This window comes from Poromitra crassiceps (genome assembly GCF_964638095.1).
Source record: "Poromitra crassiceps genome assembly, chromosome: 5".
In the NCBI taxonomy this organism is placed as follows: Eukaryota; Metazoa; Chordata; class Actinopteri; order Beryciformes; family Melamphaidae; genus Poromitra; species Poromitra crassiceps.
In genome coordinates, this window is record NC_139642.1 from 65,994,396 (window position 1) to 66,007,412 (window position 13,017).

At 43.2% G+C, this 13,017-nt stretch overlaps 1 protein-coding gene across 1 annotated transcript in view; it reads left to right on the plus strand.

Moving 5' to 3' along the window:
• LOC310776708 (flavin-containing monooxygenase 5-like) overlaps nucleotides 1-13,017 on the plus strand; it is a gene marked incomplete at its 3' end in the record, with an annotated part of 48,809 nt that overhangs the window by 16,007 nt on the left and 19,785 nt on the right. Inside the window, exon 9 of the mRNA XM_083636864.1 lies at nucleotides 3,989-4,208. Within this exon, the coding sequence (XP_083492990.1) occupies nucleotides 3,989-4,208 (220 nt within the window). The remainder of the gene's footprint in view (nucleotides 1-3,988; nucleotides 4,209-13,017) is intronic.

Below are 13,017 nucleotides of genomic sequence, written 5' to 3' on the forward strand. Positions count from 1 at the left end.
TGTGATATTGTGGCTTTGGTTGGCTAACGCTAGCCACATTAGATAACGCTAGCCAGATTAGATAACGCTAATGCTATTAGTTTCTAGATAACATAGCTAATCGATTTGCCAGCTAAAAGCCCTGCTTATTCATCCAATACCGTCTTGTGTGGATAATGTAACACTCGCAAATATGCCTAACATTACTACCGATAGGCCTATGCTTCTGGAACATTGTTTGGTTGCAGTAACAGATCAAGCCCCTATTCGGTTGCCACTGGTTGCCTCCCAGCTAAGGTCCCTCAGGCCACTCCGCTATAAGAGGATTAATTCTCTCTTTCCCAAGTATCAATCACTACAATCACCAAATTGCTCGGTGGTCTGGATCCCAACAAAGCCTCTGGCTCGGATGCCATCCCAGCCAAGTTCCTGAGAGATGCCGTAGAGGTCATTGCCCCTTATGTCACACACATTATAAATCATATGTCACACACATTATAAATCATGTCACATCATATGTCACACACATTATAAATCATATGTCACACACATTATGCCTGGCCTAGCCAGTGACTCATAGGAATAGACTATGTGACAACCAGGAAAGACTAGTGACTACTGGAGAGTCAGTTGACAGCCGGAACAGGGACGGCACCCGGGTAGCAGTATGGGTTAGCTCCCCAGCCTGCGTCTTCCGTGAGGAAGAAGCCCAACAACCCACGAGAGGCCTTTTAGGAGGGCCATTCAAGCCGCAAGTGGAGACTGCAGTGCCACCAAGTACTGGTACTGCATGGTATCCACCAAGATACCATCACCTCGGAATGAGATGTTTGGAGCGGGGAAGTCTGGTGCAGCGCACAGGTCGTAGGCCTGGTGAGACGAGGGAGGAACCCGGCCGGGTGGCAACCCACAGAGCCCGGTCCCTCTACGTACCAGAACCCTCCCCCTCCCCCGGTCCCAGCAGAGTAGTTCCGGAGCAGCGGATTGAGTGGCCCTGACCACATGACCACCTTCGACCCTCCCTATAGGGCTGACCGTGGGTAGCTACTGGGACATAAGTTGGGGCTTGGCCAGCCCCGGCTGGGTCACCTGGGCGAGGGTGTATGATGTTGCGAGACCCGAAACATCCTATGACCCCAGGGTACATCACTGAGGATACGTCCCAGTTATGCATCCATGCGATGTTTTTTTCCTTTATAAATCATATGTCACACACATTATAAATCATATGTCACACACATTATAAATCATATGTCACACACATTATAAATCATATGTCACACACATTATAAATCATATGTCACACACATTATAAATCATATGTGTCACACACATTATCAATCATATGTCACACACATTATAAATCATATGTCACACACATTATAAATCATATGTCACACACTATGATTATATGTGACTATATACTATAGATCTATGTAAAATGTGTTATGTCTATTGTTTTTGATTATATGAAATAGAGGGTATTGTACATAGTGTTTGGATGACCAAAAATAAAAATCTGCAAAAATCAAATCAAATCACATTATAAATCATATGTCACACACATTATAAATCATACTGTATGTCACACACATTATAAATCATATGTCACACACATTATCAATCATATGTCACACACATTATCAATCTTTCAATCTCACAATCAAACGTCCCACAGGAATTTAAAAAGGCTAGAGAGTTACGGCTTTATATAAAAAAGGCGGTAAGAAGGATCAGAGTAATTATAGGCCCGTTTCTATTTTGAGTGTTTTAAGTACAATTTTAGAGAGAGCTGTCCACTGGTCTTAGGAAGCGGTCTTTAAGCACTTTTCAAGAGTTGTGCATCAGACATAGTCATAGATATCTATCTAAGGCTGGCTACTGCAAGACTATGAAGAAGGCATTTGATGTCACGATGACAACATCCTTCTACTTAAGTTGTCTAAAGTTAATTTCTCCATGTAAGCTTTTAGTTGGTTGACTTCATACAGTACAATCGAGAGAGCAATGTGAAAGATCGATTTTAACTCATTGAGTGCCAGCCACTTTTGGAAAACGGATGCTCCCAGTGCCAGCCCTGTCAGAGCGTTTTCAGTGATAACTCAAGACCCACAGAATATTGTGTGATATTACTATGTAAACACCGAACACGCCCAAAGAACGATGAGACTCTCTTGTATCATCAGCAAAAAAGTTTATTGATATCATTTTCCGTTCTTTAGTTATCAGCCGGAGAAGATAGGTTGATTTCACCAAAAACAGACGTTTCAAACTAGAAGCTGAGATAATGAGCCTTTTGTGAAATGAAGCATTTCAAGCACATCACTGACTCTGAAGCTAATATTTTCTGATGTAGTGACACCTCAAAAATAATTTCCTTCAATAAAAGAGCGAAAACAAAGGAATTTTGATGGTAAAATAATATTTTTTAGCTGCAACCAGCAGCGCTGGCCTTCTTGCTGGTCTTGATTTACTGCTGGTGGGCATCAGATATTCTAGCTTGTGTTTGCCAATCTGTCCGTCCATCGAGCCTGCTGTCTGGGTCGGTGTTGTATGGTGCCCTGCGTGCCCCACCCCCCTCAACTGCACACTCCTCCTCCGTGGGAGTGTCTCTGGTGGCTCTCTGCTCTGAATTTTCCACTGCACGTTTCAAAGTGCGCTCGCTGCACCCAGCCTATTTTCACAGCACTCCGCCGTTTTTGTCGCCGGCTCCCAGCACTTCCAGCTGAGAATAATTTATCTTTTCAGAAAGACGCTCGTGTCGGGTGCTCCTTTTCTGGCAACTAATCATGTGGAGGGGCTATCGCAACAGACAGAAAGGCTCAATTGTGGGAGCAGATTGCCTGCTGTTCACAGGCACAGCTAACGTTACAGCATGCATCGGTTTCCGTGTGCCCACTGCCCACGGCTTCTTCTCTGTTTTTTTCCTCACCTTTCTCTAATCTGGAGAGCACTGTCGCCACCTAATGGGTCCATAAAATAGTTTATACACCTTCAAAATCCCCCATACTTTTACAGGAGATGCATCAGGCTTTGATCCACGTCCCACCGTCAAAAAACGCAATTGACGTCTTTAGACGTCATTGGCACTCTACGTTACTATTTGAATTGACGTCTTTAGACGTCATTGGCACTCAATGAGTTAAAAAGCCTGCCCCTTGACAAAATGGGCATTCCTCAATGCTCACTTCTGGGCCCGTTGATCTTAAGCCTTTACATCAATGACCTTCCTGAAAGTTGTCCAGGGGCTGGTTGTCAGCTTTACACAGACGACACATTCATACACATCAGCTGAGATGACAAGGCAACTGAGATATTATCTTCATATATGAATGGGGTATGTCAGTGGCTTTACCAAAATAAGCTCGCTTTGAACATGAAAAAGATTCAAGATTCAAGATTCAAGATTCAAGATTTTTATTGTCACTCCATGGTACAAGTATCACGTGTGAAATTCTTGTGCTGTGGACTCCGTTTACAACATAGTGCAAATAGTACAAATATAACAAATATAACAGGGCATATGGGTGCAAAAACAACAAGAGACACAACAAGCATAAGGCACTATAGTGATAAGACAAGTCAGAGACAGTGGCATATTCACTGCACATAGGTGCACGTGTCGGGTGCATACTTTAGACGTGCTTAAACATTTTAAATTCTGCGTATTTGACATACAGGTGCAAATAACATATTCCTTATTAAACATACAATTAAACTCGGCATTTTAAATTCGGCGTATTTGACATACAGGTGCAAATAGCATATTCCTTATTAAACATACAATTAAACGTTAGACATACGTAATGGTAGCAGCTACAGTACGGTACAGTGCGGCTACTACACTATTTGTGTATGTTAAGGAGTCTCGTGGCCTGCGGGAAGAGCAGTCTCCATGTGATGTTACATCAAACAACAACAACACTATAATCAGAAAAGCCCAGAGTGACAATACAGGGAGAAGACATTGAGATGGTAAATGTTTGTTCCTGTTATCTCTCTGCTCCAGGTGGATGTCATGGTGTTTGCCACAGGGTATAACTACAGCTTCTCCTTCCTGCCGTCAGCTCTGCAGGCGAAGTGTGGTCACAGGCTGCGTCTCTACCAGCACGTGTTCCCTCCAGGTCTGTCCCAGCCCACCCTGGCAGTGGTGGGCTTCATCCATGGCTTTGGTGCTATCAACCCCCTGGCTGAGCTGCAGGCCCGCTGGGCCACGAGAGTGTTTAAGGGTAAAATACACTACAGAAACTTTCAGTTTTATAGATAAGTATGATGTCGTTTCTTTGAGAACACACTTTGCCTTGATAGCCCAGAGAGAAGGACCATAGGCATTAAATACACAGGATCTAGTGTAGAGGTAGACTGATTAATCGGGCTGATTATTGACATTTTGCAGACATTTTGAGATATCGGCATTGGCCGATGCCTGGCCGATTAAAAAATATCTGCATGTCTGCTTTTAACTGGTATTGGGACTAAAAACAAAGAGATGCTACTGTATGCACTATAACATTATTTATTTTTTATTATGCAAGTATGTACAAATTTTCGTTCTCTCAAGGAGATGCTGTTATCTGCTGATAAATGTTGAGTGCACTAAAGCAATTTATTTTTCATTCACAACTTGTTTTTATACAAAGTTTAGTTCTTGATTAGGCTACCTGCGGACATTGTTGATATTTGTTTTAATAAGTGCAATTTTGTGTATTGTTTGTTATTAAATTGATGTAATTAATTTTTATCGGATGCAAAAAACAACAACATGATATCGGCATTATACAGTATATCGGCCATCAGCTGTCCGGCTCTCAAAATATCGGCATCGGCATCGGCCGTTGAAAAACCCATATACCATAGACTGAAGAATTCTTTTGTACACCAGTCTATTGGTCTGCTCAATCAGAACAGGTAAACCTCTTGAACTGCTTGCCTTCTGTAATTCTGTGGATTAGTTCTGGATGTCTTGTGTCTGTTTGTACTTTCATGTGTAACTCTTGAATGGAGAATGCCATTGGATGCAAAACAAATTTCAGCCTGCTGACAATAAAGTTGTATCGTATCGTATCGTATATCGGTCGACCCCTAATCTACATCTAGTGTTTGTTCTGTTTGGGTGAGCGTCAGTAACCTGCCCGCCCCCATCTGGCGGCAGGCGCGCGGGAAGCTATCTCCCACGAGGGGGTCTGAAGCGCGCCGCGCCGAGCACTTTGCGCGTGCACGTGTGAGGTGCGTGCGCGTGCACGTGCACGTGCGAGGTGCGAGCACACGCAAAGTGCGCTGCGCGGCACGCCCTTGTGCGAGCATGCTGCGTGAAGTTGGCACTTGTAGCCTAATGCACATTGTCTTAAAACTTGAATGGAACCAGGGGTGCCGATTTCTGTCTGTGCCAGTGCGTGCCCATGCTTGCGCATGCCCGTCGCCCAACCCATCCCCCGATAAAGCGATAAAGCTGTAGTGACGCAAACGCACCATAGGAGATTTAACAGCGACCTACACACACACACTTCACACACCACTTCAGTTCGACAGAATAGGAACAAGCGACCGAAGCATGCTGTAAACCACACTCATCTCAGCAACATAGAACATGAACAGCGTCAGCATCAGCGACCGACCCACACAGACACATTGATTGAGACATCAAAAGTTTTAACCAACATTATAACATACACCACTACACCTCACCTGGAACTGGAAGTCGTAGGCTACTCATCACGGTTGCACTGGTGGTGGTGGAAAACGCACTAGGTTTTGTGATCAAAAATCTCCTCATTTTGTTTTGGCTACTTGTGTTGAGATGTGTCAGTCTGTCACTCTCTCTCTGATACCGCTCAATGCGCAAGTGTGTTTACTCACTACGTCAGCAGGGTCACATAGAGTGCACTGACTCATGCAGCCAATCAGATTGGGCTATGTTTTGATTAGAGCTGTCACGATTCCTCGAGTACCTCGAATAACACGCTTACTGGTGTGGCACAGCGCTCTTCCGGTGTAAACACGTGAGGACACATGATCGCAGACAGACCAGAGAGCAGCTATAGCGAGCGGACCCCGCAAAATGGAACGAGGCGGCGGAGAAAGCAGACAGGAGGAGCCGGGAAGGGAAGAACCAGGGCCGAAAAAGCGACCGAAACTGTCTAAAGTGTGGGATCATTTCACGCTGAAAAAGGACACAAACTCAGTGGTGTGCAAGACGATACTTGCATATCACAACAGTACCTCGTCAATGCTTCAGCACCTGAACCGTAAACATCCAGTCTACGCATCCACCAGCGCATCTACGTCGAGCGGAGCAAGGTAACGTAACGTTAACTATACACAACGCTAATGTAAATGTATGCTAATGATTGCTACTTGATATTAAGACTAGTAGTAGTTGTGCTGCTGGCTTGCCACGTTGCCAATATGACTATTAGTAACTGCATTCACGCTGCATTTTTGTGATGTGGCTTGCCGTTTTCTGTGAGAAATACAAAGCTCAACCTAACATTAACGTTAGCGGCTAATTTAACAGCGTTGTGTGTGTGTGTGTGTGTGTGTGTGTGTGTGTGTGTGTGTGTGTGTGTGATCACACTAGCCTGTTGGTGTGTGAGAGAGAGTGAGTGTGTGTGAGAGAGAAAGAGTGTGTGTGTGGAGAATGTACATTTACACACCCTAGACCGGTCGACTCTTCTCATGATGATTGCAAACAACTATTTAATTGGTGCATTTTAGGCTCCAATTATTACACCACCTGACCTGTTATCTTGCTATTCTGATATTTGTGTCAATAATAGGCAAACAGGTCTAGGGTGTGTAAATGCGCATTCTCCAGTTTTGTTATGAACTTACCTAATAAATATCAATATTAATTATTATTTCACCTTTTTTTCAGCGGATCACCGCGTACTATGGACAGCTTTGTAAGGACGGGTGAAAAAGATGAATGGTGCCACTGCCAGTTCTATGCAATTTAAAAATAAAAATGTTGTTTTTTCTAAGAAAGAAACTAATGTAGTTGTTTATTTGAAGAGATTTATCTTATTTTTTGGTGTATATTTACGATAAGCCTTTGAAAACACAAAAAAGGGTTCTTATCCGATTACTCGATTAATCGATGGATTATTCGGTAGAATACTCGATTACTAAAAGAATCGATAGTTGCAGCACTAGTTTTGATCAACTCGTTTTGTAACCCGGGGCCGCCAGCGGGCCTGGGGTGGGTGGAGTTTGCTATCAAATCAATGTAAAGAGACTCGACCGCGCCCAGCCACAGCCTAGAGCCCAGAGCAGAGCACCCACGGGGAAATGAGGGGAGAGAGAGAGAGAGAGAGAGAGAGAGAGAGAGAGAGAGAGAGAGAGAGAGAGAGAGAGAGAGAGAGAGAGAGAGAGAGAGAGAGAGAGAGAGAGAGGCCTGTGACAGTCACTGAAGTTTCGCCAAATGAGGGTGGGGCTGCTGGGGGGGGCTGCGTCAGGAAGGTGCAGGGGCTGAGGCCGCCACCAGGGGGGGCTGCAGCCCCGGCAGCTCCCCACTTCCAGTGCGGTTGTCTGGCGGAGTCAGGTTAGAGCGGCAGCACCTACATAGTGAGCGGCAGCACCTACATAGTGAGCGGCAGCACCTACATAGTGAGCGGCAGCACCTACAGTACATAGAACATTAGCTTGGACAAAGAAGGGAATGTCATATCATTGAATTAGGCCGATGACACATTGAGAAGAGTACATGACCTGTGAAGGCGTCCCAGAACCACCCTGCTACACACCTGCTCTCACACCTGCTACACACCTGCTCTCACACCTGCTACACACCTGCTCTCAACACGAATACAATTCAGAATAGCTTTTTTAGACCTTTTTAATGCCAGTTAAAGCCCCATTCTGTAGTTATTCTATTTGTGGAAACGGTGCCGGGCCTAAATGCTACAGTTCCCTGTTTGTACATACAGCTGATTTGAAGGAGGCAGGAACAACGCCAGAGGAGAGAGAGCTGTTGATCATGTTAAGTGGAGAGGGTTGAATAAACAGGTTGTAGATTTACTGTAGATGAAAGTAGTAATTTAGAAAGTGCATCTGGAGAGTCTCAAAATGCGAGAGTATGGTAGTCTTTTCTAAGGCTCTTAGAACAGGGCTAGGAGAGGGGTTAACACCCTTTGTGAGTAGAGAGTTGCTAATATCATCTCTAATACAGATAATTTTGCGGTTAAAGAAGTCAAGGAAATCATTAGTTGTAAATCGTCGCTGTCGGGGTGAAAACTCGGATCTCCAAAACTTTTCAGGAAGTAAAAAATAAACCAGTGTGCTCTTAACACATTCACTGCCAGCCGTTTTTCAATACTGTAGTTAGCTTCTGCCAGAGGGTTTTTTTGAGGATTCTGGCTCATTTTACAAGAGCCGAGGATTCTTTTCTGCTTGGACTTTGTGAACACAAAGTTCACAAAAGTACTAATATAATGTGTGCTTTCTCTGTCTAAAAGAGTTAGTTTGTAGAGTTAGTAGTTATGTAGATATTAGCCGTTGAGTACAGCATGGTTTCAGAGATTTTCAGAGAGTTTTGAGATAAATGGATTTTTAGAACCACCTCACGTGCCTGTGATTATGGGTGCCCTTGGGCAAGTCTGTATACTGTATTGTGTTGTGTGTGTGTGTGTGTGTGTGTGTGTGTGTGTGTGTGTGTGTGTGTGTGTGTGTGTGTGTGTGTGTGTGTGTGTGTGTCTCCAAACTCCTCCCTCCGTAGGTCTGTCTCTGGTGGCTTTGCAGTGTTTTGTCACAGGCGAGTTTCTGTTGCCTCACAGATCCCAAAAAAAGAGAGGGGAATCGCAGGAGCGGGGAAGAGGAGAGGAGAGGCGAGGGGGGGGGGTTAGACACGGGAGAGAAATTGCTTCGCGATCCCCTTCTTCCAATCTTGAGGCGTACGGGTCCTGCTGCTGCTGCTGCTGCTCGTCTGTGCTGCTGCTGCTGGCGGCGCGGCTGCTCTCGGGCGAGTCTGGATTACTGTAAAACGGGCTTGTTCGTTTCTTGGGGTGTGGTTGAGAGCTTTGATGAAGCTTTTGCGATTCTGGTCTTATTTATGCTCAAAGGTACTCGAGTGTGTGTGTGTGCGCGCGCGCGCGCGCGCGCGCGTGTGTGTGTGTGTGTGTGTGTGTGTGTGTGTGTGTGTGAAATCGAAAGCGTTTTCGCCAAGCCATTTCCTTGAGAATGGCTTTCTCCCGCGGCTGTTTTTGCTCGGCTTTCTCTCTGTCTGGAGACCACTGTCGCCACTTAGTTGGTCGGTAAAATAGATTATACACATTCAATACCTCCAATATTGGTATAGGAGACGTAAAAGCGTTTGATCGATGTCCCACCGTCAAAAAAAAAACATTTTTTTTTTAAGCCGAGATATCTCGTCATTGGCAGTGAACCGTCGGATTCTGTAAGCCGAGATATCTCGTCAATGGCAGTGAACGTGTTAAAATAGACCTTATTCACTAACCCTGGACGGCACCATATTGTTGACATACCGTCCTGCGCGCACACAGCGCTGCAGCTGACAACTAGTAACAGCCTTATTGTCGTTTCTGTTCCATTACAAAACAGCGATGCTAATGACACCAATAAAAAAACCAGAGTTGTTATTTGTATGCTGCCGACGGCAGCCGTTAATGCCTGTAATAAATAAACAAAAGAACGAGGTGAACAGACTTTGCTGTGAGGAGCTGTCAGAAAGTTTCACCTGTCTCAACTAACTATCCACACACCTCTCCTGTGCTGCTAACGTATCCTCAGTGTCGCTCCCTTCATGTCTGTGGACGGTAGAGATAGAAACAAACCACGGGGACATTATTGCTGTCATTACTACAGCCATGCCGGAACGATACAGGTAACGCTAACAGCGGCTAGCTTCCTATATAAACGCTGCTCCACATAGGCTGTCACTTTGAGAGCTGCTGCGTTATGTCAACAATATGGCGGCGGTGGGCGTGCCAGTACGTGAGTGACGTCAATCGAATAAGGTCTATACTGAACACCACGTAGTCAAAGTTGGCACGTCTTCATTATAGTCAGTTTCTCTGTGGATGTGTCATTACATTATTAATATATTACCTGAATAAGCTCAAATGATGTTACAGGATTATCAGTCCACAGGATCACAGTCATATATATCAGTTCACAGGATTATCAGTCTGACTTTGAGTTTCTCTGGGAGGAGCAGCCCCGCGTGGCCAGATCCCTTCTGGAGCGCAGAGAGAGAGAGGCTCCATCTTGGGCGTGAGCAGCCTTTCACTAACATGAACATTAGTCTCGTCAGAAACCAATTCGATCTGCATAGTTGAAATGAGCTTGCATCCTATGGATAATTCAAAAACATTTTATTAATCTATTTACGTCGGACGAAGCCAGGAATAAACAAAACAATGTCAGAATTACACAGAGCGTCTACCCATGTCTCTTTTCTTGTATATTCTAACAACCTAAAGCCCAGTTCACACCAATGATTCGCAATGCAACAAAACTGTTCTAGAGCAAAGTTGCAGTGGTCTGAAAAGACCCGTCTCATCTAGATTCCAGCCATTATAAAGGTAGCCAGAGTTGCAAGAGCATTGCAAGCAGTTGCAAGTTTCAACTCGTCGCATTGCGAATGATTGGTTTGAACTGGACATAAGGTGCCCGGTATAACAACCTCTGTATGAATGAATGAATGAATTAATATTTTAGTGTCTGGCTGCACACAGCCCTTACGGGATTATTCAGACACATTTTAAAGACAACAATTGTTTCCAGTGGCAACACACTGACACAAAATAATAAACATTATAAATACAATATATGACTCCAATCAGACCTACACAAACTTTTTTTTCTTTCTTTCTACTATTCAAGATAGAGTGAAGGAGGGCAAGAAAAAGAAGAAAAAAGGATGTTAGCGGCTAGACAAGATGATGCAATTTACAATTTATTTATTTATTTATTTATTTCGGTCATGGGCAATTAAAACATTTCATAAAATAAAACAAAAAAGTACAAACAAAGCAGCACAAGGCTGATAGACCGAAAAGGTGTAGGCTGAAGCTATAGCTTATAGCGCCTACCCTTCTTACTTAAACAAGCTATACAACAGAAAAATGATTAACGAATAATCAATTATAAACAAAAACAGAGACAATAATTCTCAAATTCAAATAATTACAAAATTGACAATTACACTGCATATACATTGTATTACCCGAATATGCACATATACACATATATATATACATATATATACATAGGATATCTCAATAATTATTATCATTATAATCATTATTATAACCCAATACAATACAACCCACGTGAAGAATGCTTAGAAATTGAAACCATGTTGGTATGATCTATCTACAGTGCCACTATGCATAAGTTAGATGTTTCCTTCTGTTCCAGGCTTTATGGATATAATTAGATATTGCAAATGTATGGTTATTAAATAACAATTTAACAATATCGCTATCCAGGGACAGACCTACATGTGACGGTACTTTGTCAAAGAGTGTTTTTCTTAGGTCGTCATAGAATGTGCAGTACAGTAGAAAGTGGGTTTCATCCTCAACTACGCCAAGATCACAGTAGCCACATAGTCTTTCATCTACAGTACTTCAGTTCCACTGTACCGTCCTGTTTCAATATGTAGTGGTAATATCCCAGAACGAAACTGTGCACACAGAGATCGCTGGCTCTTAGATAGATCGTACACAACATATTTTTCACAATCATACACGGATTTAAACTGACAATATGTACGTAATTTCGGTTTATCATTGATTTCTTCCAACCATTTAGTTTTATATTTTATCATTGCAAGTTCCTTGAACACCCCCACATCCACCCTCCGCCTGTGGATGTAGAAATGCTCAAGCCCATGCTCCTGGAGAAGATCTAACATTTCTGATGCCCAATGACCTCCTATTGAGAGATCCCACATAAAGATCCTGCTCGCCATTCTGTCATCTGGCAGATCAAGCATTCTATTCCACAGGTTTACCATATTGCTCTTCCACCGGATTTCACACGGTATCCATCCCATGTCACCATTAGCAGCAGTTAAACAAGCAAATTTGTGGACTCCAAGGAAATATCTGATTGCCCTATTGTGCACGCTTACATTTTTGTTAAAGTATCTGAACCCCCACACTCCAGAGGAGTAATCCAGAATAGGACAGACGCATGACTGGTATAACTGGGTATACTGTATGTGGCATAGCCCATATTTCTTAGGATTTTCCCAATGATGCCTCCTAAAGCTCTACTCGCCGAGTCTGCCAACACTGATGTTCCATGTAAGAATGACGTGTTCATCAAAGAAAAATCCAAGATATTTATACTTATTTGTGAATCCAAGTTTGTTATCGCCAAAGTAAAATTGATGTTCACTTATTTTCCTACCAGGTTTGCGAAATTCCATAACCTCTGTCTTTTTCGGATTACAGTTTTTCCTGGTTGTTTAAACAGATTTTTGGGAACATCAGACACAATGTGCACAATCTCTAACTCATTTAGCAACTGCTAAACCAATTCTGCTAAACTCCAAGCACATTTTCCTGCTTTAGACTCATCTTCCCATTCCATACCACACATCTTTCAGCTCACTAAACACAATTCTCCATATCTTGCACACTCTTCCTGATTTTCCACTCCTGATGTTCACTCAGAACACACTGCCAATCACATTCCTAAACTCCAAAGGCTGTTGTGCAATTTGCAATCATCAATACAACAATATATGTCGATATTTCACATCCAACAGGTGAAACACTGAACATGCAAAGTCCTGATTCCACTGCTAAGGCATTCCTACAGTGTTTTCCATTCATATATAGTGTTTTCCATTTTGCACATCAGTGTTCAATGGTGTCTGTTTCCCCAAAATTCTAAGCACAAAACACTCGTGTTTTGTGTTTTAGCAATTGGGGAAGGATGTATTTGTATTGCATTCCATTCAGTTTGCTGTTGGGTCTGAGATACAGTATAATATTTTCTTTTTTACTACATTTCTGTTGCTTTATATTTGGGTATTTTACGAAAGGAGAAAATGCTAGCCTACAACAT